The sequence below is a fragment of the Falco punctatus genome (assembly GCF_963210335.1).
Source record: "Falco punctatus genome assembly, chromosome: 6".
Classification (NCBI taxonomy): domain Eukaryota; kingdom Metazoa; phylum Chordata; class Aves; order Falconiformes; family Falconidae; genus Falco; species Falco punctatus.
In genome coordinates this window covers 25,770,927-25,796,796 of record NC_137585.1, presented here as the reverse complement: position 1 = coordinate 25,796,796, position 25,870 = coordinate 25,770,927, and the positions used below count along the sequence as shown (strand labels likewise).

Below are 25,870 nucleotides of genomic sequence, written 5' to 3'. Positions count from 1 at the left end.
AGTACAATTTACCTAGTGGTGGCATCCATGTTGCGGCATGACCTGCATTTTGGGTAACACAGGAGCTCTCACTGGAGACCCTGGCAGGCAGCAGGCACGTTTCCATCAGGGCTTTTGTCCCGTGGGTGCGCACTGGCCTGTCACCTGCCAGGCAGTTTCCCATGGGGAGGTCAGGCACGAGCTTGCACTCACATCTACTGCAGGGTCCAAGTTTGTGGGTTCACTTCTCCAGCTGCTGACCCATCAGATGTCCTCTGGCTCCTGACCCAGGCTTTCCCTCCTGATTTTTTTTCCACTCACATGTGTCTTCTCTCTCTCTGACTTCCCAGCCGCTGGGCCAGTCGCAGCACCACAGCACAGCGGAGGAAAGACCGCCTGCGGCAGCACTCGGAGCACATCGGGCTGGACAATGATTTGAGGGAGGTAGGTGGCATCGTCAGTGGGCAGCATGAGCTTGTGATCCACCAGGTGAGGTTTAAACAACTGATCTGCTACTGCTTCAGGCAGGTTTTGGCTACCGTAAGGTTTGTATGGGTCTCCACAGCCCTTTAGATGCTGCTGATCACAGATGTTTGTATGCGTTGTGCAACTTCAAAGCACATAACGTAAATAAAATGCTTTTATTATTTTGGAGTAAGACAGCCCTTTGTCATCAGGAAAAAGGCTTATTTGCTGATTTAGACCCTGACTGTTACTGCATACAGAGAGCAGAGCCCTGGCTGCCAAGCGCTGGCCAGAGTGAAGGTCTCTAGAAAAGTCAAGTCCTCGAATAAATGTCAGCTCTGCAGAGGCGAATTAGGCAGGGCTCTTTCATTTTTTAAAGGATTTTTTTTGGGGGGTCTGTTTTACGTAGATTCCTGACATGAGTAAGCCTATTTGAAAGGTTAAGACTTCGGGGCCTTTTCATGCCTAAAGCTTGGAAACTCCCATGCATCTTGTAAATGTCAGTCACATACACGCATTTCTTTCCCGTCTTTTCAGTTTCTCATCCTTCATTAAATATTTTCTGCCATGTTTCTCCATTGATGTCCATGTGCTTCTTTTGTATGTCACTAGCAAAAACGAAACACTCATGCTGTTTTGTGGTAAATCTTGCTGAATAATGTTGGCCAGTGTTGGCATTTGCCTTCTGAAAGAACCTGAACGGATGAGTGGACTCTTGAACTACAGCTTTGAATCATGTTTCATGGAAAACACAGCAAAACAGCACTTGTATATGTTGCTATTTTTGCTAACATGGCTTCCCAAGTGTATTTTAAATGTTGCCTCGTGTATATCTCATCAGAGCCTTTTCAATACTTTGTCATGTATTTACTTTCTTCTTTTTTTGGCTGTGGATCATATGCATGCTTCTTTTGCTTTGTCTCTTTCTTTCTGGCTATTCTGCCATTGGGGCATCTGCCTCCTCTTAGCCATCGGAGGAGCTTTTGCTTCGTCAGAACTCAATGGCCTTCTGGGAGTGGGATCAGGGACCACCCCCTCCTGCACGGCCTCCTAAAAAATCCTTCTCTGAATGCTGCCTGGTATGTTTCAGCTTTTCTTGTTGAAAACTGCTTTTGAGATGTTGTTAGCGTGAGGAACCGCTGTCTTCACTCCGTCTCAAACCTCTCCCTTTCTCATAGAGTATGAGCACGTCCATGTAGCGCTTGTGGTTATATGTGTGGTTATAATCAGAAAAGTAGCTGGAAGTCAGCTCTAGGCTTCCACACCAGCTCCCTGGCACACATGATGGCTCCAAGGCTGAAAGACAAGAATTTTTGCTTTGTTTTTTTCCTGTGTTGCTCGCCGGGCAATTCAGCCTAGGGTATCAAATCCAAAAAGTATTGCTTTCTGACTGCTGGATCATTGCATCCCAGTGTGGAAGAGGGTGGTGGTGTGTGGATGCTGATGAACTGGCAAAGAGCAATCAGTTGGCTCTCTCATCCCACCCTTATTCTTCTCTTGAATTTACAAGAGTTAATATTTTTTTATTTTTTATTTTATTATAGTAACAAGACATATGATGAAGAAAGTAAAGTTATCCATGTTTTGTACTCTTCAGAATATAACCACACTTTGCATTTTATTTATCCCTTCACATTTAAAAAGAAATCTTAGATTCCTAATTATATATTCCCTGTATTACTCTTCCACTGGTTTTGTTGCTAATTTTTGCACTGAGATAGATGGAACTCACTTGTGAGATTGCTTGCTGAACAACAACACGCTTTCATAATTTGTGATATATGATTTTTATTATTTATTCTCACGTGCAGTTTTTAACTATTTTTAATTCCTTACAGTATTGGTGAAAGTGTAATTACGTAACTGAGCACTTTTGTTGAAGACAGCTTTCCATGGCAGAACACTCCATTCTCATCTGACCTGTTGGACTGATGTTAACTGGTTCTTGCCCAAATTTTGTATTGAAAAAATCCAGTTGTCAGAAAAACTGTACTCCCCCATAAAAAATAAGTGAGCTATTTCAATTAATTTCAGCGTGTTAGGATTTTGCTTTTGCTTTTCCTGATCTAGTGGAAGGTACCCATGTCCATGGCAAAGAGGTTGGAACGGAACTAGGTGATCTTTAAGGTCACTTCTGACCCAAACCATTCTATGATTCCAGGAAATGAATTATTTTTGCCCCAGGCAGAAAGCTCTAAGGACGCAGCAGCCATAGTGAGACCTTTCAGCTCCCCAGAAAACCCAGCCAGCAGCAGTGCTAAGTGGCTGGAGGGATGTGATCTGCTCCTTTCAGGGGAAGAGCGGTCACGGTCACATACTGTCACCCAAAGAGGCAGCATTAATTGGATAAAAGCACACTATGGAAGTGGAGCATTCCCACACCAGGCTGAACGCTTTGTTTCAAGACTTTTATTTGGCAATATTCTCTTAGTCTTTTTAACAAAAACTTTATTAATAATGCTTGAACAACTTTTTGATGGGCTTCACGTTTGCACACCTAAACGTGGCCAACTTCCTAGCTTTGCTCAGCATGTAGCCATGTCACTGATGCTGGGAGCAGAGGACACTTGTCCTTAACAAAGAAACCCCAAACCAAACCAAAAACACCCCACCCCTGAACAACAAGGCAGTCGAACAGGAGGGCTTAAAAGTCTTTTATTATAGCTTGGATCCTTTTTTAAAGAGTATGCTAATTTTTGTCCATACTTTTCAACTACCACCCCACAGTAAAAGCATGAACGATCAGTTCATGTCAGTTTTGTTTAAAATGAGCTTCACTTATACTTAAGAAGTTAATTGACAATAAAATCAAGTCTCATTTTTCATAACTATGCAGATGAAAAGGAAGGGGTGAAATCTTTGTCCTTTTGCTTTTTTTTTTTTCAAAGGATTTTTTTTCAATGTGTGTATAGTCTGGTCAAAAATTAGACAAATGTCTTTTCATTTTTTTATTTTTTTAAAGTGACAATAAAATAACAATGGAAAGAAACTTTACTTGGTGTTTTGAATTTATTGCTGAATGGAGGAATGTGTTGCGCTTTTATGCACTTGCTGTGGCTAACTTTGTGCTAGCGGCTAACAGCACAGTTCACTAGCTGATATTGACTGTTTCAGTACCACACAGGAAAATATCTTGCTTTTTCTGTTGTTAGAAGGGAGTGTTCCACTTCTACAGCCTGACACCTAAACATCAGACAGATGGTGATTTTGTTCCCACATTAACACTAGCTTGTTCCTTTTCACCAGCATTTGCTCACCTAGAATTAGGATGAGGAGAGCCCCTCTAACTTTTAATACCTGAAATTATTCTGTTTAATTTTTAGAAATACATGCAGGAGGCGAGGAGTTTAGGAAAAAATTTAAGGCAGCCCAAACTCTCAGACCTCTCTCCAGCTGTGATTGCACAGACCAACTGGAAATTTGTGGAAGGGTTACTGAAGGAATGTCGCATGAAGGTAGGTCCTCTCCCGTGTGCTCTACCCTTGCTTACACTGAGTGTAAATAGCATTTGCAGATGGTGTCCTGAAAGTCCTTCACAGCTGGAATGGCGTTGGTCTGTCAGTATACCCAGGCGATTGCAGGGTGGATATCCCTTTAGTGTTGTATTTTTCAACTGCTAGAAAAGAAAGGATCATATTTTGACTCCTGTTTATGCAGTTAAAGTTAGTGGAAAGATTAAAAAGGACAGGAAGGAGAATCAGCGTGATAGACATCTTAGGAAGGATTTCCTTTAATTGTTCATATCTACATGTAGCCTAAACATAGCAGGCTCAGGACCCTCGGTCAAAAGGGAAGCATTCAGCACATGCGACTGTTGTGGAAGTTGTTTAGGCAGAGCACGTGAAGTATGGCAGTTTCTAATATTAAAGAAGCTTTTATAGCCATGGAAGTATAACTTCCTGGTGTCTTTGTGTCAGTTCCAGTTGGTGGTATACTGTGTTACCTGGGGTTTAAAGTTTAATAGCTGTAAGAAGGAAAGCAGATGCTGAGTAAGACTCCAATGTATCTAGCTCTGTGCTCTATTTTTTGATACTGTTTGGTAATAGACCAACAGCGTAGAAACAGGGCAATAGATAAAGGGTATAGAAATAGGACAGTATGGAGTAATCATGCTGATTTTTTTAAATTATTATTTTTAATCTGCCATCTCTGTAGAGAGATTCGAAGCTTCTCTGGTCAAGCCATCAACAACGGTCTATAGATTAAGCATGTTTAAGTAAACTCATCTATAAATTCTGTCTCTTGTTGGATAACATTCTTGGAAACGGTGTTTTGGGTTTTTTTAGACTAAACGCATGTTGGTAGAGAAGATGGGCCATGAAGCAGTTGAGCTTGGACATGGAGAAGCCAACATAACAGGTCTGGAGGAAAATACATTGATTGCTAGTCTCTGTGATCTGCTAGAAAGAATCTGGAGCCATGGTCTGCAGGTCAAGCAGGTTGGTAACTGGAAACTCGGGACTTTGTGCATACGGTGCTCTAGCAAATACTGAATGCCACCTCTGCCTTTTAAGCTGCTACTCAGTGGTGTCACTCCAGCATAAAGTGGGAGGTTTCCTTCAGCTCAGAGCCCCTGGTTCATATCTTGTGAGGGTTTGAAGAGTTTGGGGTGGTTGGTTTTTGGAGGGCGTGGTTTATTTTTTATCTATTTGAGATGTACCTCTGCAAATTGCAATGATGTTAAATAAGTGTTTGGTTTCTTTCCTTTCAACATTTACAAGGAAAGCCCAGGGAGACGACAAAGAAACAAGGCAGGTGGGACACTGCTACTTCAGTGGTTTGGTCCTCTCCTCTTCCTGAGGGTTCATGCCCAAGAGAGGAGGATTGATTTTTCACTACTGAAAGTTTTACCTGCTGAAATGCCATCCCGTTGTTTTGCCATGTTCATTGGCCTCTTTTCTTTTGCCTGATTCATTTAAAGCTGTATACTGCATATTCAATTTTCAGGGGAAGTCTGCTTTGTGGTCCCATTTACTTCAGTACCAGGAGAGAGAAGAGAAGCAAGAGCATAGTGCAGAGTCCCCAGGTGAGTACTTGGCAGCTGACTCCATGAAGGGTCCATCACAGCCAGTGAACTTGGGCCCGGCAGGAACAGTGCAGCCACGTGACACCCATGCAAGATGTCAGTGTTCTTTCTTGCTAATATCACATTTACATTTTGACAGCTTTTATAATCATTGTGAAGATGCCTTGATGTCTGGACAAAATAGATTGACATCATTGAAGGCAAAGGAGCATACTTATTATCCCTGTCTGGAAAATCATTTGATGTCTGTTCACTACCTTTGTTCCCTTTTAATCAGCACTGAGAGAGGTGTGAGAAGCAATGCTTCCGCAAAAGATGTTTTCTGAAGAAGCTGAAGGTGTAGAGCTGCGGCTAAGACAGCTGAATTTTCTTTGAATGAGCATAATCTGTCTACCAAATCCCAATGTGAATAACTCCATGTTCAATAAGTCTTTATACTGGTGGATGGTATAGTTCAGAAGTTGTATAATCCTCTATTAATCAGTTCAGATGCTCCATTTATGCTTTGCTTGCCCCCTTATAATTACTAAATTACTGCTGTGTTGTGAGAAAGTTTGGTTTTACCTTGAGATCTCCCTGCCCAGTGGCTGCTGCTGGATATTGTAGTTGAACTTCAGTGGGTCATCTTCCAAGGACTCTCCAATCCTCCAGATCTTGTAGATGGGAACTTGTATGAACAGTCCTTAAAGACATATCTATGGACAAACTAGTCTTGCTCATGAAAAGGCTTTTTAGTGAGCTTCAATGAGTAATGCACACAGCAATCTGGCTGGCAGGCACAAATTCCTGAGAGCAAAATGTGTCACCACAAAGCAGTTTGATCAGAGTAGCGGAGCACAGAAATGCGTGACATTCTTAGCATTAAATATGCTAGTGTAGCTTAATTTTAGTGTGTCCTCAGTTGTGAGCTTTCCATAGAAACATATTTCTAATAAAATCCATTGCCATACAGATTTATGTTAATGTATTTCACCTACGAAAAAGGAAGCTAAATCTCCAAGTTCAGTGCTGGATTAAGGAAGGAACAGGTAATGTATTAAGCATTTTTCATTTTGTCTACTTCTACGTTTCCAGGATAGAGTTAATGATAATGCACAGAAACATGGCAGTTACCAGCCACTTAAGATTGTTTTCAGCTGTATGTAAAACAAATGCATTGCAGACCATTACTATGATTTTGTATTAAATTCATGTATTTTCTCTACTGTAGTTGCTGTTGGAACAGAAAGACGGAAGTCTGATACAGGAATTACTCTGCCTACTTTGAGGGTTTCCCTGATACAAGATATGAGGTACACAATTTGTTTCCTAAAGTATTAATTGTGGTTTTAATTGTGTAGCATAAGGTGAAGATCCTTATTAGTTTTGGGTCTGTGAAGGCTATGGGGAATTAAAGAGTCTCCTGAGCCCACATTCAGATCTATGAAGTGTTGCCTTTTTGTTTTTGCAAAAATTTTTTGCACATTCACTTGATTTATTTTGGTTAAAAGACAATGAAAACCACACAAGTTTTACTGGAGTTTTTGTTTTCCCAGGGGGTTCTTCTAGCAATAAAGCCAGCTTCTATGAATCACAGCAGATATGTTGAGTTCCTTAGTACCTTGAGTTTGTTTCTTTTTCTTTGTTTTAAATTACTGACCAAGCAGTTGATAGACAGAGCAAAGGGACATAAAAACCTGCTTGCAATGCTGAGCAATATTCTTTCTTTTCAATTAGCATTTTATGGAAAACAGTAATAAATGTACAAATCAAACCAGTATTTGGGTGAATTTAAAGTTTGGATGTGACGTAAGGGCAGGGCTCTGTGGGAGACCACAGCCTGGCTCTGGAGAGCTTTCTAAGTAGTGTTGGCTGGGAATCAGAAGGGTTATAGAGTGAGAAGAGATGGAGGCTGATGTGACAGAACCAGGCAGAAGTTCTTCAGGGCAGCTCTTTGATCAAGCCACTGCCAGGTCAGGCCACTGTTTTGACACTTCACTTGCCATTGCTAAGGACTGCAGGATGGGTAAAAGTGCCATGAAAAGTGGGGGAGGAGCAATGCAATAATGCTTATCTGTGAAGAGCTGCTAGCTATTGCTAGCAATTTAATGCATAAGGCAACACAAATATTGTTCCTTGTAATACCATGCCCTTCTTCCACATAAAAATATGGCAAACAATCTTATGGTAAAAATAAAATTAATTATCGTTAGTTCACAAAACCATGATTACAGTGATGTGACTCTTACTATGCGTGTTATTACAGAGATTTTTTTTTCTGATGTGAGATTTTTTTCTCAAAGAAAGTGACTGTACCTCCCACCTGCAGTGTACAACCTTTTTGTATGATGCTATGTAGTCTGAGTCTTGTGCTCTGATTTCAAAGAATATGACATGCCACATAAGGCTAAAACGACATGCAAAAGTGGGAGGGAGAATACATACAGTGTAATTAGGAGTATAATGCCAAGAGGTTGTTTTGAGCATGTGTCTGTCATTTTAGCATCCCTCTCATGGGACATGGCAGCTATTTACTGAATTCAGTCCTGTGAGACTGACAGGCATGTAGAGGGTCAGTCTGAGGAAAGGGTGAAGGAGGATCTGGAGCGGAAACTCACGTGCTGGGAGGGGATCGCTGACAGAGGAGGCTGTGCGCGCTTGCTGCCGCATGCAGGGGTTTTGTCTTCCACGTACTTCCACTTGAGTAATGAAAGCCCAGCTTGGATCTGAGCTCTCTTCCTTGAATCACAGGACTGTTTCCACTGCTTTTCAGAGAAAAAGTACAGAAGCAGAACATTAATTTTTGTAATATCTTGGGTATTCTTGATTGTCCAAAAACATGTCTGGTCATAGAAAATGCTGGGCAGATGGTGAGTTGAATTTGCCATGTGTAATCTCATGGCATACTTTCTCCTGCTTGGAAGGAATGTTGCTTAGTATTTGTTTGCACACACAGATTTATGCTGAAGTTAGAAGGATGGGTAATTGTTAAATTGCCGGGGTTATGGTGCTAACTGAACTAATGGCTAGAGGGTTAAGCATTACCTAAGCATGGCTTGTTTTTGATGGCTCATGCAAGGTTATGTAAACAGCTTAAAAAACAGGGCTGAATCACAGTCACGCTCTGAATGTGTGATAAGCCTGCGCTACAGGTAACGTGGTGTGTCCTCTGCCTCCCTCACAAAGCCAGGCATCTTAGATGCTCAAGATGTTTATTTTGGTTCTTTGCTTGGAGAGTCTCTGCACAAGTGTGTTTGGGGGTATGCCCTTCAGCCTTTCCTCCAGGCAGGGATCTGCAGCATCTCTCCCAGCCCTCTTCCAGCTCCCTGGCAGGCTCCTGCTGCAGCCTGCCTTCAGCATGGCCTCACCCCTCGGGCACGTCGCTGTGTGTCCAGCCAGACCAGACAGTGCCAAGGCAACTCCCTGAAACCTTTGGTCCAGCTGGATTCAAGTGTGGGGTCCTTCCCCTCCAGGCAAGCTCTTCCTTGCTGCCAGCGCTTGCTTTCATGCCTGTGTGGTGCCTCCCCATCCACGGGGAGCTTGCAGCAGAGGTGCAAGCCCCAGGTGCTGGGTCCACAGCAGTGATGCTTAACCTGCTGCAGTCAAAAGAAGCTGGGTTAGCAAAGACCTGCTACCTACATGGAATGAGCTAGTATGGCTCATTTCTGACTGCGCTGGGATGGGGAGTATGCACACCGTCCTTGGGGCATGGTGATAGTGAGCAGCTGTAACCTCTTCCATCAGCAGAGCTATCTGCAGAGGGTATGTCTCGCCATACCCCAGGCTTACATTTGACAAGGTAAATAGATTTTTCTTTATTACTAATGGGATTAAAAGCAAGTCCCAACCTAGGGAGTCGCATTGAGATTGCTGTTCAGGGCTCTGACAAGAAGAGTTTGCTGTGCAGTGGTAAGCATACAGTGCTTATGTTTAGGTCACTGATAAAAATAGAGCTGCTTGACTCTCACAACTGAGCGTAAAATAAATTGGAGTTCCTGAATGCTCTGTTCTGTTACACTCTGCTTTTGCTGACACCAAGACTGACTACTGAATCTTTCTGATGTCTCTGGCAAGCTGCATGGTTGCAGATCCTTATGTTTCCCAAATGCACAATTAATGCCAATCTGGTCTGAACCAGAAAAAGGTAATGAAGAGATTCAGAGCATGCATGGAATAAAGTTGAGTCCATCTGTACTTGAATCTTCTCACAGTAAAATAACATATTCTACTCAGTGTTTCATATTAGATGTAATTCAAGCCAAGCACTGGGCTGGGGGAAGGGGAGAGAGGGAGATGATAGCCTGTACTTGAGTTTTCCATCTCAGAAGACTTGAAATGTCTGAGGACAGTGTCTCAACACAATGTAGTTGAGTGCACATCCTGTTTCTCAAGGACTCTGGATCATGTGCCCAGCTATCTGGGCTGGAAGGTCTAATGCTGGCTGCCACACTGAGTCAGGAAGGGCTTTCCAGTGCCAGGAGCAAGGCTCTCAGCAGTAATTCAGCTGGTAGGCATCACTGCTGACAGAGGGAGGCTGCTGAGCTTGCTTATGAAGGGCAGGGACTTGTACATGAGTGTAATGTGCCCTCCTGCATTTGTTTTACAGCTCACTGAGAATTAGTATCTCTCACCTGGTCCATCAGAGAACTATCCATGTGTCATGTTAGGGAACAGGAGCAAAGTTTCTTTTTTTTTTTTTTTTTTTTTTTTTGAAAAAGTATCTTTTTTTTCCCCAAACCTTGTTTTTTTAAAAAGGCATTTTAAGTAGACTAGGTTTTGTTACTGGTAAGCTACCATTACTCCTACTGTTTGTTTCTTCCTGATGGTACTTCAGATACATACGTACAGCAGAGAGCCATGCGATGCAGACATATCAGCTTGGTTTGCAATTGACCTGTATTTTGAGAAATCCAGTGGGTCAGCCTGGTGGAGAACGGAGCTACTGAGCTGTCTCTGGTATCTACTTCATTTGTGCAGAGCAAACTTGTATTTCTGGACAGCACTAAGTTGTACTTTGCAAATTTGCCCTTAAGGTCCTAATTCTGTTATGCTAGAAACTCTATAAACAAGAGAGTATTTTTCTCAAATAATACAGGGTCTAAATATAACACAAAGCACGTACTTGGATATAACAGATGGGGGAAAGCACGAGACAGTGAGACTATACTAGTCAATGTAAAAAGCATCAGTCACAGCATAACTTTGTTGGATTTTCTTTGGAGTAAATATTGCCACATTTCCTAACACTCAGCAATGCACGGAGAGCCTTCAAGGAAGATGCAAGAGTTGGGAAGTAGATCACAACAGAGATCAGTTCAGACTCAGCAAATGGTACTTGGAGCCTGCCACAGAGGTTTAGAGGGCTGAACTGCCTGCGCACTTAACATGCAAACTGCGTGAAAATTAAGAAATTGCAGCCTTGTCTTTTCTCCTGCTGGAAACTGTTACTTACAGTTCTTGCTGTTTATTAACCAAGTCGGGGGTTTTTGGAAGCAGCTTCACCCTGCCATGGCATTTCACTTCCTCTTCTAAAGCTCCCTGTGCTCTAAAACTAGGGTTTCCGGCATTCTCCAAACAAAATATATGTGAAGTTTAAAAAAGAAAAGCAAAACCATAGAAGAAAGCTCCTATGGAACACTTCTGCTTTCCTACAGACCAAGCATGTGGAGGGCTGTTCAGATTATCACTTACACAAGGGCCCCTCCTATCTCTGAAAATGCAGTTCTGCTTGTGACTGCCTGTTGCAGGTTTTGCCCAGACGATCTTTTTTTTGTCAGATTTCCCATTGCTGCTGCCATCAAGGGGGTTGTTAGAGCCTTCAGAGCGAACTGTGGTTTGGAGAAACTCTTATGATATGTATTTGTCCTCTGCTCTCCCAGACATAACCGTTTGTGTCAGCAGCTTGAGGGAAGGACGATGATATAACTGGGTCTCATGCGGCGGCTGCTTTTTTTAAGTGTTAGCAGTGTCCGTGAGGACACCTACCTCAGGCAGTGCAGGGGTGAGCAAATCTACCTCTGCTCACCTCGGCCAAGCAAATGCCAGGACAGAGCAGCTGATATGGGCTGCAGTGCATCTGGGTTGCAACCCACCATGCCTGGGAAGGGCTGCCCCATGTCCCCATGCCAGCATCCGTGGGGCCCTGCTGAAGGTCTCTTTCCCTAGAAATGATGTCAGAAGACATTTTCCAGTTCAGCTGCTGCATCACACTGGATGTTGCCGTTTGAAGCATGTAGGATTTTTATGATTAACCTATTTTTATTTTATTTTCCCACTCGTTTCAGGCATGTTCAGAACATGAGTGAGATAAAGACTGATGTGGGGCGAGCCCGAGCCTGGATAAGGCTTTCTCTGGAGAAGAAGCTTTTGTCTCAGCACCTGAAGCAGCTGCTTTCCAACCAGGCACTTGCCAAGTAAGGTGGCTTTTTTTGCTCAAAACTTCGCTTTTGCGTTCTCCTCGGTGGTGTGTCAAGGTGCTGTGCAGGCTTGGGGTGCAGCCGGGCACCCCATTTGGGTACTGTAGTTTCCAGCTAGAAGTGATTGAAGGGCAGAGGGTAGCTGGGGGGAGAGGTACTGCCCACCCAGGAGGGCAGAAGTCTGCTTGTCTGCATTTTAATTTTAAGGAATTTTAAGGAAGGAGGTGTCAGTTTTTGGTCAGGTCAGTGCATTGATCCAAGCGGCTTTGTGGCCCTACAGTCACTGCCTTGTGCAAATGAAGCAGCTGGGGCAGGAATGCCCCTTTTCTCACAGCAGCCCTGCCTGATGTTGGCTCAAGCCAGAGGCAGGCCCCATCCTGACTGTGGATGAGCTGGGTTAGAGGCCAGCCCTCCCAGCCACTTAGCAGCTCCCCCAGCTTTGCTTCCTTTTGCAAGCACAGACACTTAAGGATCTGCCTGTGTAGATGTTCCCTGACTTCATTTTCTCACAGTGATGCATTTAGAAAAAAACCCCAAACCTTATGAAATGAAAACATCCTAGCTATTGCCTGCACTTCTGGCTCTGTGATGGGTTACATGCATGATTTATGCCAGAAGCTACCAAAAACTCAAATCTGCTAATGGGAAGAGAGAGAAGTAGCTGGAGACGGTCACCTCTTGGGAGATCAGCTAAAGGCATGGTGGCAGACCAGTCTTTTCCTGAAGTTTCATCTACGTCTATCTACCCCAGCAGCTTTTTGGGAGCCTGTTGCCTTCAGACTACAGGCAGTGTCACAAGCTCTGTGCTTTCTCAGAGCAGGGCCAGGCTACCTCCTGGTGTGCCTTTGCACTGCTTTGAGCAATAGGTGACTTACACTTGGTTCACCGAACTGCAAGAGTGGTGGGAAGACCCGTGCTGGTGCTCGGTGCCCTCCCTGGTTTGATGTCTTCTGCTTAGTTTCCTCTGTCACAGTGTGGAGCAGAAAGAAGATTAAGTTAATTAGACAAGGCTATTCCACAGTGGGAAGACACAGGGAAGAAATGAGGTTGCTGGATGTTGGTTCGGGTCTGCTGTTGTGAGCAGTGTTAGCTTGTATCTCTGCTTTGCAGCAAAACCAAAACTGATTGTTTAATGAGATGAACTCAGTAGCCTTGCTATGGTAGCGTGGAGCCAAGACTGATCTGTAAACCATGTGTAGCGTAGGGGGTAAATGCCCACTATGGGTTTCTAGCAGCTTGGGTTAGCTGGGGAACCTCACTTTTCATAGCTCCCATTAAGATCAACTCTTCATTTGGTGTTTTGAGATTCAAACACCTTTTAAGATACTTGGTGCTTTTTCAACAAAAAAGGCGGTGTATTTCTTTCTACCAGGAAACTGTACAAGCGTTATGCTTTCCTGCGCTGTGAAGAAGAACGGGAACAGTTTCTGTATCACCTGCTCTCACTCAATGCTGTGGATTACTTCTGCTTCACAAGCGTCTTCACCACAATCAGTGAGTTGGAGAATCAATTTTTTTTCCCCTGAACAACAATTAGTTGCTGTCATGGTTTGTAAGAGATGCTGCTGCTGGTGCCTGAGTAGCTGAGCCCTTTTCTGGAAATGGTGGTTGTTGCTGCCAGGCTCATGGGTGCTGGGTGTTGCTCTGGGAAACCAGCTGGATAGCCAAGGTTGTGTGGGAGCTCTGCGTAAGAGCATTGCACAAAGGAGAGTAATCAGCATAGAGTGCTGCTGTAGCACTTCATTTTCCTTGCCGAGAGCTGTGTAGTCTCTTTCATCTTCCCTCCCAGACAAGTCCTCTACATCCTAATGCTCTTCCCGGCCGTGGCTAAGTGTGCATCCTAACAGCCTGCTTGCCACAGACTGAGGAGGAGGAAGTCTTGGAGGATGAAATACAAGGCATCTTGTGCTCTGCTGTGTATTTTAAATCTCTTTTTGCTTCTCTTTAAATGCCAAAAAGGTTCCCTTTCCCTTCCTCTCTTGTAAGAAGGAGAGCAGGGGTTGGATTGAAATCTGGAAATGAATCTTCCTTTCTAGCACTGGGCAATGCAAAGGCAGCAGGACCCCATAAGCTGACCTAATTGTTTGGATTCACCTTGGCAGCCTTTGGTCTTCATTTCCCTGCCTGTTCAGGGTGAAGTGACTCAAGTTTTACATGGCTGTCAAAACAGCCACTCAGTCTACTTTTTCTCCTCTTAAAGCAATAAATCCCCTCAGAACTAGCACAGCACAAAGAGATTTATTCATCCTTGATTACCTTATTTCTGCAGGGCATCCAGTTTGACAGCTTCCCCCTGTAGGACAAGCACTTGGAATTTGAGGGTGGTTTTTTGAGTGCAGTATCATTGTATGGCACACAAAAAGTAAAAAGCCTGGCTTATTTTACCCAGCCAAAAAGGCAGCTTGTGAAACAGGAGAGTCTTGCGGTGCTAGTACGCAGTATCTGAGTCAAATCCAAACCAGGGTGGGTGGCAGTCTTTGTCTTAGGCATGTGTGGGTGGTGCAGATTTAAAAGCAAAATAATAAAATAGTAATAATAGTTATAACGATGATGATGATAATAACCATACACATAATCATCATCATAATAATTTAATGGGGGGATGTCCACGGAGACACATAAGACTTGGGACTTTGGCTGTGGCGTTACCATCCTTGCCGGCATTTCTGACATTCCTTTTGCCCTGTCACCTGCCGTCTGCCCCCCAACTCCTTCCCGGCTGCGGGGACGGCGGTTGCCGCACACGGGGCTCAGCCCCTTCCCTCGGCGGGCTCCCGGCGCTGCGGCAAGGCGGCCGGCTCTGCTGCGGGGCTGCAGCACCACCGTGCGGTACCGCTGCCCCGGTGCTGCCCCCCCCCCCGGTGCTGCCCCCCCCCTCGGTGCTGCCCCCCCCCCCTCCCCCGGCCGCGCTGCCCCTGCCTACCACCCCGCACCCCCACCCCAGATGCCCGCGGGCGCCTCCGGGCAGGCAGCACCGAGGGCAGGCAGCACCGAGGGCAGGCAGCACCAAGCCCCTCGCTGAACCGTGAGCGGCGGGGGCTGCTGGCAGCGGTTAGTGCGGTGGAGGCTCCCCCGAGCCGGGCCGTGGGGCTGCGTCTTCTCGCTCGCAGCTGGCTGGAGGGGGGCTGCTGCTGTGACCCCCCGTGAGGGGAGAGTCTCTGCCGCCGCAGCAAGGTTCATCTCTGCCTTTATGGGGAGAAGAGAGAAGGGTGCTCCTTGTCAGGGTGCTGAGACGTGGGACAAGAGCTTGCCTTCAAGGGGTTGCCCCAGAAACTCTACTCTAAGGGAGGGACAAAAAAAAAAAGTCACAACTAACTTATTTTCCCCCCTTCCTGTTCTTAGTGATCCCTTATAGGTCAGTGATAATTCCTATCAAAAAACTAAGCAATGCAATAACCACGTCAAACCCATGGATATGTGTATCAGGAGAACTAGGAGACACAGGTGTAATGCAGATTCCTAAAAACCATCTAGAAATGACATTTGAGGTGAGTACCTGCTCTTTACATTTTACTTTTCAATTTGAAACATGCTTACAAATAGACTGATTTGGTGAAGGTTGGATTTATTGTCTTAAGATCACAGCATTTCAGATTCTGTGCAGGTTTTTAAGGTCATTGATACCTTCAAATATGTGCTGGGAAAACAGCGCTGCCTGCCCTTCCTGCGCTAGATGGAAGTTCCCTGTGAGCACACACCTTTAACCGCAGGCTTCGCTGCTGTCCCTGTCCCTGGCTCCTCTTCTCACCTGGCCAATCCGTTTCTGCATCTCATTCCCTGCCATGTCTCCTTGCCTAATTTTCCCCTTTTTTTTTTTTTTTTTTTTTTTTTTTTCTTTCTCATTTTTGGCTCTTCGTTTCCCTTCCAAGTTTCTTTTCTCTTCTTTCAATCTGTCTCCCCGCTTACTGCCACCCAGGTCCCGTTCTGCCTCTGGCCAGTCCCAAATTTCTTCTCCTCCTGCTCCAGTTCCCTGTCCGGCATTGCCGCTTTCCTGCCAGCCAGCCAGTCTAACCCCTGAGCTCTTTGGCTTCCCAGCTTCAGGCGCTACCCCCGGCAAACCGCAGAGCTGCTGTCCCCGTCGGGCTCTCTTCTTTATGCTCGCTGTGGTTTTCTCTTGGTGTTTGACTGCCCGGCATTCCTCTCTGCTTTCCCACCATCAGTTCCAGGTTGGCTTGGTGCCACCCCAAAACAATTCCTGCTAGCGGGAATTGCGGGGAAAGCCCCGTCAGGCTCCTATAGCTCCAGGCTGTACCATATCCAGTAAGAAGTGATTTCGTAGGACAATCTGCCACTAAAATTAAAGGTGTGTCCATTGAGCATATGTGGACTGATCTTTAACAACGATTTAAAAACCCACACTTGCAAATACAGGTAGATTTTGACAGAGAAGAGAGGGGGAGGCTATTTTCATGATACAATGGCTGCCTCTCATTCAGATGTTAGTATTTTGTAGAGAAGATCTCCAGGCTTCTAACAAGCAAAATAACATATTTAGACCTTTCTAAGGACCATGCTAACACTGTTCTGGATTATTCCTTTGGCTGAAGCTTTCCTAAAATATCATCTTGGGTAGCCACCCACTATGGAAAATGTCAGCCCAAGCAGCTTGTTTGGCAGTATTAGAAGAAACGAAAACCAGGGTCTGCAAGGGAAGTGTTTAGGTGACGTTAATAGATGTTGCTGCCAGCCCCACCTACAATTACATATCGCACTGGAATTCACGGTCCCTTGTTTTCCTTGTTCTGTCTCTTTATGCTGTTAAGAGTTTCACGTTAGTGATTTTTGTCTTAAGCAAATTGATCTTTGAAAATAATAAAGGATCTAGGGACTGCTTCGTAGTGTAGAGGGAGTCAGCTGAAGGTCAGTATGCTCAAAATGCATTTTTGAAAAGCTGTTTGTACTGAAGATCTATTGATTCTACAAAAGCATACCTTTTTATCAACTTAGCTCAGAAATTTGTAATTAATACTTCTCAGAAATACTCAGTGAGTGCTCACAACAAAGAATGTAAACTCTTCACAAGCTTTTAATAGTTTTATTTCAAGTTATTTCTTTTCTCCTGTCTTAAAATAATTAACCTGCTTTTCAAAATGCTCTGCATGTTTGGTTGAAAATACTTGCTCTATAAATCAAAGGAAACTGAGTAAAAACATACATTTAAGACCATATGTGTGCATGTGGTGGGGGTGTGTGTTGTCTGTTGTTTTTTAAAGTAAGTAAAAACTGTTATTCATTTCAGTGCCAGAATTTAGGGAAGCTGACGACTGTTCAGATTGGTCATGACAACTCAGGGCTACTAGCCAAGTGGCTGGTTGATTGTGTCATGGTCAGAAATGAAATAACAGGACACACGTACAAGTAAGCAACAAGTTTTAATTTTCTTTGTCTGAAATTCTTACTTGTTAAATCTAGAGAAAGCAAGAAGGCATTCATCTTCTCCTCAGTTAACGGAGCACTGTGAACGGATTTGGGTACCTGATAGGGTTGGGTTCGTCTCCCCCACCCCTAGTGCTCTCATTTCAGAAGCCGTAGTTGGAGTCGAATAAACTGATAAATACCAAACGAGACTTGAATGTAGGATTTTCTTTGCATCTCTCTGAGACAGGACAGACAGTATGGATACTTATGAAGTAATTCATATGTTTGTCTCTAATAATTAAGTCTCTTGATTTAAAGTAGGGTGAGGGACAAATGAACTCTTTAAACCCCCAAGAGCTGGAATGATAGTTTAGGACAAGTCTTTGGTTTCTTTTTCTTTTTAAAAATATTCAAATGTCTAAGTTCTGTAACAAATGTACAGAAACTCAGATTACAGGAAAATAAAAGGCTTTGATAATGTCTTAATCTTCTATTGAGTACATGCCTTTGGTGTTGAAATGATTTTCTAACTCATCATTGGTTTTAGAAAACATCTGGCTAAGCACACTTAATTATTTTTATTTTTTTTATAAACGTCGACTTGGAAAACTATAATTCAGAGAGGTGAGCTCCAGAGCTCAGGGTTGGCCACAGTGTATGGGGGAAACTAGGAGGAAACGGGGTACAAGGACTCGGGGTATGGACATATGCATGGATTTTATTAGGACTGCAGATGGGGTCAAAAAGTACAGCAATAAAATATGAGGTGAGGTCTGAGTACGAGGAGATGTCATGGCTGCAGCTGGGTGGGAAGTCTGTGTGGGGATTTAATTATTAATCATCGCAATATTTTTAAAGGCTGAATATCAGTTGTGGTTGCAAGTGAAAAATAACCCAGCAGAAATCAAGATGTGGACCATGACAGATGCGTATAATGCTTTCTGTTGTCCCGTGCTTGCATGCAAGCTTTGCATATTTCCCTTTTCCTAAGGATGGTACAGGGGATGCTGCCTGCTGAGTTCTGGTTTGTGAAAAGTTTTTGGCTACAGAGTATTCCCTGCCCATCAGAAGTGTTTGCTGGGTGCTAACTGTCCCTCTGGCTTTGAGATCAAGCTAGACTACCTGGGCGGCTGACCTGTGCTTGTCCTGGGTGTGCGGCAGGTTTCCCTGTGGGCGATGGCTGGGAAAGGGAGTTGACGATGGCAGTTTGGAGCGAATACTCATTGGAGAGCTGGTGTCCTCCACGTCTGATGAAGAGCTGGGAAAACAGTGCCGTACCCCACCCCAGCAGAAATCTCCTACCACGGCTCGACGACTGAGCATCACTTCCCTCACAGGGAAGAACACCAGTAAGTCTTTTCCTTTCCTTTCTCACCGGGGCCCTCGAGAAGGGGGCAGCAAGCTGATGAGTTTTCCCTGTCCTGGTTTGTGTGTCTGCGGCTTGCTCTGTGGCTGTAGACATTGCCTCTTTCAATGTCCGCATCTGACAAGAGGTAACGGTCTCTTGGTGGAGCACGGGGCTGTGAGGTGAGGGAGGAGGAGGCAGCAGAATTTGCAGTAGCTGGGGCTGCTCAGTTTCCCGGCTCACTTCGCAGTCGGTGGGAAGACAGTCCTCTCTGAAGGGCAGTTCAGAGCTTTGATGTGGATGCTGTGAACTACCTTCTGCGGGAGCGCATCTCCAGAGGGACCCTAGGGGACATGAAATTCACATCCCTAAAATTAGCTTTTTATGAGTAACTGCACCTAGCTACAGCAGGCCGTGGGACTGTAAGGGCCACGTGAGGCACTCTCTGCTAAAGCATACAGATGCGCACAGTGTAGATTCATAAATCTGTGCAGCTCCTGTAAAATTAAGAGGACATGACTGCTGAAATGTGAAGCAAGGAAAGATTAGCCTCCAGGAGTAACATAGCATTTAAAAACCACTGCGGGACCACCGCAGCTCTTCACATGTGCGAGTCCATATTAGCTGGAGGAGCAGGCAAGGCACCAGAGCATTTCCTTAGGTCTGAGAACACTAAGGCCCAGTAATTCATTTGCCTTGTGAGCTACCTGAAGCTCTGTGTTAGACCTGCCAAAGACTGGAGGGCATCGTGTACTGAAATGATACTGAATTAATTACTCCATGCTCCCAAAATAACAGTTGTAGGACAAGCTAATAGCAACCTACATATGCCTGAAAAACTAGAAAGGACTCATGGAAGAGCCATGAAAATGATTGAAGTCTGGAAAACATATGCTTAAAATGAAGTTTTAAAAGTTCAGTGTGCTTCTAATCAGAAAGTGAATGAGGGACTAGATAATTTTCTGCAGGTACCTGTGCAGAAGATGAGGTGGCGGCAGGTGGAGGCATGGCATGATTCAGTAACAGAGGCATACAGCTAAATAGATTCAGAGCAGAAATGTGCCATATGTTTTACCGCAGAAGATGACTTACTCTTGGAATCATTAATAAGGAATATTCTCTGCCTGTGGCCCCTCGCACTGGTACAATGACTAAACATGTGCCGTAAATAGGTAGTCGTTTTGCCTCAATAAAACATGGCAGGTTCAAGTCGGGAATTAATTAGTGCTGGGTTTTCTGGCCTGTCATGTAGGAGCCAAATGACTGGGCAACAACTTTTCAGCCCATGTCTCTTCGTGTGAAGGTTGCTGTGCTCTGTGTGATGAGCAAGATATGATTAACTCAAATAAAATATTAATCAAGCCAGATCCCTGGGTTGTGCATTTTTAAGTAGGGTGATTTATTTGACTATTCCAGGGCTGCTCATCAGTTGCTTGTATTTAAGGGTCAGGTTTACCCAAGACACATGATTGCCTGAACTCTTTTAAAGAAACAGAATAATTCCCGCAGTTCAAGCTATGTTATCATACAAATTTGATGAATGTTTTAAAGTTGGTATATTCAGCTAGTATGTTTTCAATCATTTCACAGAGCCTAATGCAGGACAGATCCAAGAAGGAATTGGGGAAGCTGTGAACAATATTGTGAAACACTTTCACAAGCCAGAGAAAGAGGTACTTCTTACTTTTCATTACTTGTCTGGTGTCTGCAATGCATGTAAGTATTTTTATAAACAGAAATGGAACTGATGTACCAGTAGAGACTGATAACCTTTAGATTTGAAGCTTCTGGCATACGAACAAGTCAGGTTGTACTTACAGACTCTCCCTTTCCCCCACAGAGAGGGAGCTTTACCATTCTGTTGTGTGGAGAAAACGGTCTGGTTGCAGCACTGGAGCAGGTCTTCCACCATGGATTCAAGTCAGCTCGCATTTTTCATAAGAATGTCTTCATCTGGGATTTCATAGGTAAGCTGGTATGTGATTTGGAGGCAGGAGGAGGAGAAAGACGAGGGCAAAATTACTATTCACACACAGGCCTTGGATTTTTGTCAGCTAGGGTGCCATTTGTTTCTGCCTAGCACTTGGTCCAGGTTGCTTAAAGTCAGTGAGAAACAAGACAGTAGATGAGAAATACTAAACTTTATATACTAGATGAGTGTGAATCTGTGCAGCAATTTGAAAGCACTTCAAATTCTAGTCATTTATTCATAAGTGGATGTTCAAACAGCTGCTTTTGTACCCAGACAGAAGGTAGGCTGGAGGTTGGGGTAGAGTAGCAATCCATGTTAAGGGGAGAGTTGGGAAAAGGCACAGGGAGTGAAAGGTTTAGATTTCTACTTGTTATGGGAACTCTTCTAATCACTGCACCGGTCTTATGGTGATGCTTATCTGTAGGCCTATGTTGTGGTAATTTAAGACATACTTATTCCCTTAAAACATGCTCACAAGTTGAGATACTTAGCCTGAGGGTAAGCTCTTACTTAGAAAAGGTGAGAAATCAAAGCTGATGGTATCACTTACAATGAAACTGTTGGTAAGGTACTTCGTTGCAGCTCCTTGATGTTACCTGTGTTAGACATCAGCCAGTCTGCTGACCACTGCTGTGTGGCAAAGGTGGAGATCACCACCTACTTATGGTCTTCAGAGTGAGGAATCCATATATAAACTGTGCAACAGCTCTCAGCACATTGTTTTTTTTAAGGATTCCCTTGCGTTATTCTATGTCACAATGAAGTACTTCTGCTCACTAGGTTCTGATTTTCTCTCTACCACAGAGAAAGCTGTTGCTTATTTTGAAACCAGTGACCAGATTGGAGACAATGAGGAGGCCCTTTTGCTTCAGAGATCTTCATGCAAAACCTTTTGTCATTATGTGAACGCCATCAATACAGCTCCAAGGAACATTGGAAAGGATGGCAAATTTCAAATTCTGGTTTGCCTGGGGACAAGGTACCTAACTGCTCTTTGTTGTATGTGTCGTTTTGCATGAGACTAGAATATTTTTACACCAGTTTTGTTTCCTTTAGTTTTCCATTTTAAGACATCTCATACCTGTCTATTAACCAGTACCTATTTTAGGCAGCTTTAATACTACATGAAAAATTGGAGCAAAGAAACAATAATGATACATGGCTAGTGTCCAAACTGCTAAAAATGTTTTGAGCTCTTTTATAACTGTTAGCTTGACAGGCATATGTATGAAATTTGTCTTGAAATTGTATTTTTGATGAAGTGCTGGCTTTGGGAATGCAGAATTTCTTTGCAAGAGCTGGTGCATTTCTAAATCCTTATTGAATCACTTTGCCTTTGAAAATGGGATGTCTGTTATAATTTTGAGAAAACTATTCCAGGGCAATCTTTCTTTCCTAATAGGATGCTTTCTGTCTTGTACTTGGGGAGGGGTGGGGGCAGTGCTTAGTTGTATTTTGGAGGGTGGAAGTTGGTATGTCTAGAAATAAGTACCACTTTTGTCTTGTCTGTCTGGAAACCAGGTGGAAAACAGTCTGTTGTTTTTTCCTGAGTATTGTATCCCCTGTTCCTGATCTGAAAAAGTTGCTGAATTCTCCAAAGTCAGTTGTCCAATTCTGCTGATATCTTTCCATCTTGATTCCTACAGTATGTTCAGTTACCTGTATTTTACTAACAAAATCAAGGGTTATGATTATACAGGAAACTTTTATGTGCAAACATGTATAACCTGCAAAAAGAGTGCATGTTTTGGGCTGTGTTCTTGGAGAAGAATTTCAGTTTGAGATCTATTGTACTTGATGCTAAATTAATTTCTTTCATCCCCTTTGCAGGGACCACTTGCTCTCTCAGTGGATCCCGTTGCTGGCAGAGTGCCCACCCATTACAAGGATGTATGAGGAGAATGCTCTCCTACGGGACCGCATGACTGTCAACTCCCTCATCAGAGTCCTACAGACATTGCAAGATTTCAACATCATCCTAGAAGGATCGCTCATTAAAGGAGTGGATGTTTAGCATGGCTTTGCTGAGAACTTCATTTTTCCTTTCCCAAGCAAGCAAACCACAACTGGAGACCTGTCAGGACTTGAATGCGATGGTAGTGCACCACTGTAAGGCCAAGCTGCTGGTTGAAATGGGAGTAGGAACCCAGTTTGTGCCCAATGGGGACTGTCCTCTAAAGCTGCAGAAAGCTAAGATGCAGTATTGTAGTTTATTTGAAACATAAATTTAGTATAAAATAGAGTATTTTCATGTGTTAGATGTGTGTAAATATGCTATCTTCTTTAAGAAATTATATTCTCTAAGAAATTTTTCTTAGACTGAATGTTCTTGTTCTGACTATGAGTAGCTTAAACCCAGGGGAAGGATTGGGGGGAGGGAAGGACTGAGGTGGGAAGGGATGCCGCTACTTGCTTGCAAGGAAGAAGCCAATCAATGTGTAAATACAGCGCAAACTCAGCAGGGCTTTTTTTCAGGTATTGCAAATTAATACAGCAAATACCCTTACGTAGCCATTGTGATTGTCTCACTCTTGGAAATGTTGTAAGCATACGCTGTTTTACCCTACTGTACATGGTCTCTCTTAGTTTGTCTTTTTTTCATTGTGTTTGAAGACTCAACCCTTTCCATGCACAGAAGTTGTGAGTTGTCATTTTTTTTCTGTAAGGTCTTTTGTGTCACTTCTGTTGATCTCCAAAAGGGGAGACAAGTGCTGAAATGCTTAAACACTGGAGAGGAGGACTGCTGTCAGCCTCTGAGCCTGAGAGCACGGGAGACCTGTTTAAGCAGTGCTGCTGCAACCTGAGATGGGGAATGATGGCTTGCTTGACTCGCAGTGTGTCCCTTGCCTGTATAGATGTTCTGGTGATTCCCTCTTGCCCTCAGCCAGTTTGTGTTGTGGATGACTTTTTTTTTTTTTTTTTTCTTTCCCCCCCCTCCATGTTGAGGAATTTGGTTCATACCAAATTCTTGCTGTACTTGAGAAGAATCATTGCTGTAGAGCCACAGACACCGATGTTGCTGTGCTACTGAACTGTATCAGCTGATTTTGAAATGCTGATAGGTTATGAGTCTTCCTTTATCCCACAAAATGAGTGTTCCTAGGAAGTACAGGATCTTTAATTACTTTTTTTTAATTATTATTATCCAGCTACCCCCCCCCAAAAAAAAAAAAAAAACAAAAAGAGGAAAAGAAAAGAATCTCACTTTGGTATTTTGAGGCTCCTCTCCTACACTCTTTCCAGTTAATATATTACTTAATACAGCCTGTATATATAGGTACAGCTCTTGAAGAGGAACTGGGAACAACTGAAATCTTGTATGCTAAAAATTTAACAAGAGATTACATTAAAATCCTCTTGCGGATACCATGCGGCAAATACAGAGTGCATTTTCCATTCTTGTGGATGGGAGTTGGAAGGATTTGAGGGCATAGTTAAGTTCATCTAGTTTTAGGTTTTGGAGGTTAGTTTAAATATAGGTGTTTGTTTTCCCTTGTTTATTCCCTATGATCTTGGCCGTTTTGTCAGCAGGTTTCTGTGGATGTCTCACTGTCAGCTGTGGCTTGGGAAAGGCCTCGAACTGGTGCTGTAAGTGTTTTGCCTCGCACTGTGCTCTCAAGTGGCATTGGGAATGGTGGGCAGTTGCAGGTCTCAATATAGTGTGCACATGGTAGAGAGAGGGATGAGAGCTAAGGAAAAGGAAAGAGGATGAGAATTAGGGTTTGCTTTCTTACCTGCCTTTTGTCAAGCTTCTCTCCTTTCCTGTGGTCCTTCAGCTGTCCAGTTCTTATGACAGCACTCACTTTAGCATCAAAGTTTCACGTCATATTCCCAGCCAGAAGAAAACTATTCGTGTGACTTTGTTTCATTAGAAGGAGAGTTTTATGTTATAGAAGTTTTTTGTTTCTAAGAAAGAAGTAAAATAACACTGTCAGGGAGTCATTGACTTCAATGAGGGTTCCAGTTTTTAATAGCTGTTCTTTCCTTCGAGGCTTGTACTTCCCTAAACTGACTGAACTCATCCCAGATACTGTAGGCAGCACCGCCATGTCACTACAGTGGGTGTGAGTAACTAACGTAAAGGCTTATGAATGGTATCATGAGTAAGTAGTCAGAGCCCACAGCTGTGTGACATCTCTTTTACATTTCCAGAAATGTGACATTTGGTGTGTTAGGGTTTTCTGTGTAGCCAGGCCGGTCTGCTTAAAGTCAGCAGAAAATGCATGACAAGCCTTCAGCTGCAACTGCATCCCTAGTACTTAACTCTATCAATAAATTATACATTTAGCACCAGAAACCATGTGGCAGCATTATTTGGTAATGACTGCTTAGGATGTTTTGATTTCTATTACAGCTCAAGCCTTTTATGTCTAATGACTGCTATACATGATTTTTTCACGCCCAAACCAAGTCTTAAGTGACTTTCATTTTACTGAAATGATAACCTCTTTAGTCCTTGGATTTCTTCACAGCAGCATCTGCATTTGCTAGCTGGATACTTCTCAAAAGTATACTGCTGTATACTTCTCCAAAGACTATTTATTATTTAATCAGTCATAACATTAATCCGATGTGACATGGGTTAAGTGCAAGCAGGGTAAAGTAGAAATGTGAGCATCTCTAAAGGTCAAGCATAGATGAATAAACCACACACAGACAAAAGGGAAATAACTACATAAAGTCTTTCTGAAGTTAAAATAAATCAAAACCTGAGAAATTTAAAATTCAGAACAGGGCCTTCCCCCATTTAAACTACGTTAAGGAACCTTTAGCACTTAACTTCAACTTCAACTTCATGTCAGCTTTTTCAGCAAGTGTTGACTTGTTTGGTTTTTTCAGTTTTCACATCATATTATAATAGTACAATAAAAAGTATGTATGTCTAATATTTCCTTGTAGGCAATAAAACACCCTAAGATACATTGAAAGGGGCACAGCTGGGTGCCTCAGATTCCTAGAAGACTAGTTATTTGACAACCTTGGGAGTACGGTTCTTTGTAGTGAGTTTTTATTCTACCATGTATAATTACTTTTTTTTTTTTTTTTGGTAGACTACTTTTGTTTGTTGGAAACTGTGAGGTTTTTTCTGTAAGGTTTACAGAAATCATTCTACCCACTAGAATGGTGAGAAACCCATCAGGATTCTTCTAAGCTAACACAGTTTTTACTTCAGTGTTAAAGCACCTTCTTTGGTTGAGAAAGGGAATCTTGGAAAAGACCAAAGCTCTTTGGTATCTGCTTTTTTTAAAAAAAAAAAAAAAAAAAAAAGAAAAAATCCTGTCCAATACCCATCTACAGATGTCTGAGTTTGCATAGTCCTGTTATACTAA

At 43.3% G+C, this 25,870-nt stretch overlaps 1 protein-coding gene across 5 annotated transcripts in view; it reads left to right on the top strand.

Moving 5' to 3' along the window:
- The window catches only part of DENND5B (DENN domain containing 5B), a 116,252-nt gene extending 92,557 nt beyond the window's left edge, over positions 1–23,695 (top strand). For 3 of the 5 annotated variants that reach the window (XM_080392233.1, XM_080392229.1, XM_080392230.1), the window contains 15 exons: positions 330–423; positions 1,413–1,523; positions 3,768–3,899; positions 4,731–4,883; positions 5,392–5,470; positions 6,681–6,762; positions 11,734–11,862; positions 13,238–13,359; positions 15,208–15,353; positions 17,105–17,223; positions 18,385–18,572; positions 20,159–20,241; positions 20,409–20,535; positions 21,345–21,519; positions 22,371–23,695. In XM_080392233.1, coding sequence (XP_080248359.1) covers positions 330–423; positions 1,413–1,523; positions 3,768–3,899; positions 4,731–4,883; positions 5,392–5,470; positions 6,681–6,762; positions 11,734–11,862; positions 13,238–13,359; positions 15,208–15,353; positions 17,105–17,223; positions 18,385–18,572; positions 20,159–20,241; positions 20,409–20,535; positions 21,345–21,519; positions 22,371–22,554 — 1,924 coding nt within the window. In that variant the 3' untranslated portion in view covers positions 22,555–23,695. The remainder of the gene's footprint in view (positions 1–329; positions 424–1,412; positions 1,524–3,767; positions 3,900–4,730; positions 4,884–5,391; positions 5,471–6,680; positions 6,763–11,733; positions 11,863–13,237; positions 13,360–15,207; positions 15,354–17,104; positions 17,224–18,384; positions 18,573–20,158; positions 20,242–20,408; positions 20,536–21,344; positions 21,520–22,370) is intronic. The other 2 variants (XM_080392231.1, XM_080392232.1) reach the window with 1 other exon arrangement.
- Positions 23,696–25,870: the final 2,175 nt, after the last annotated feature.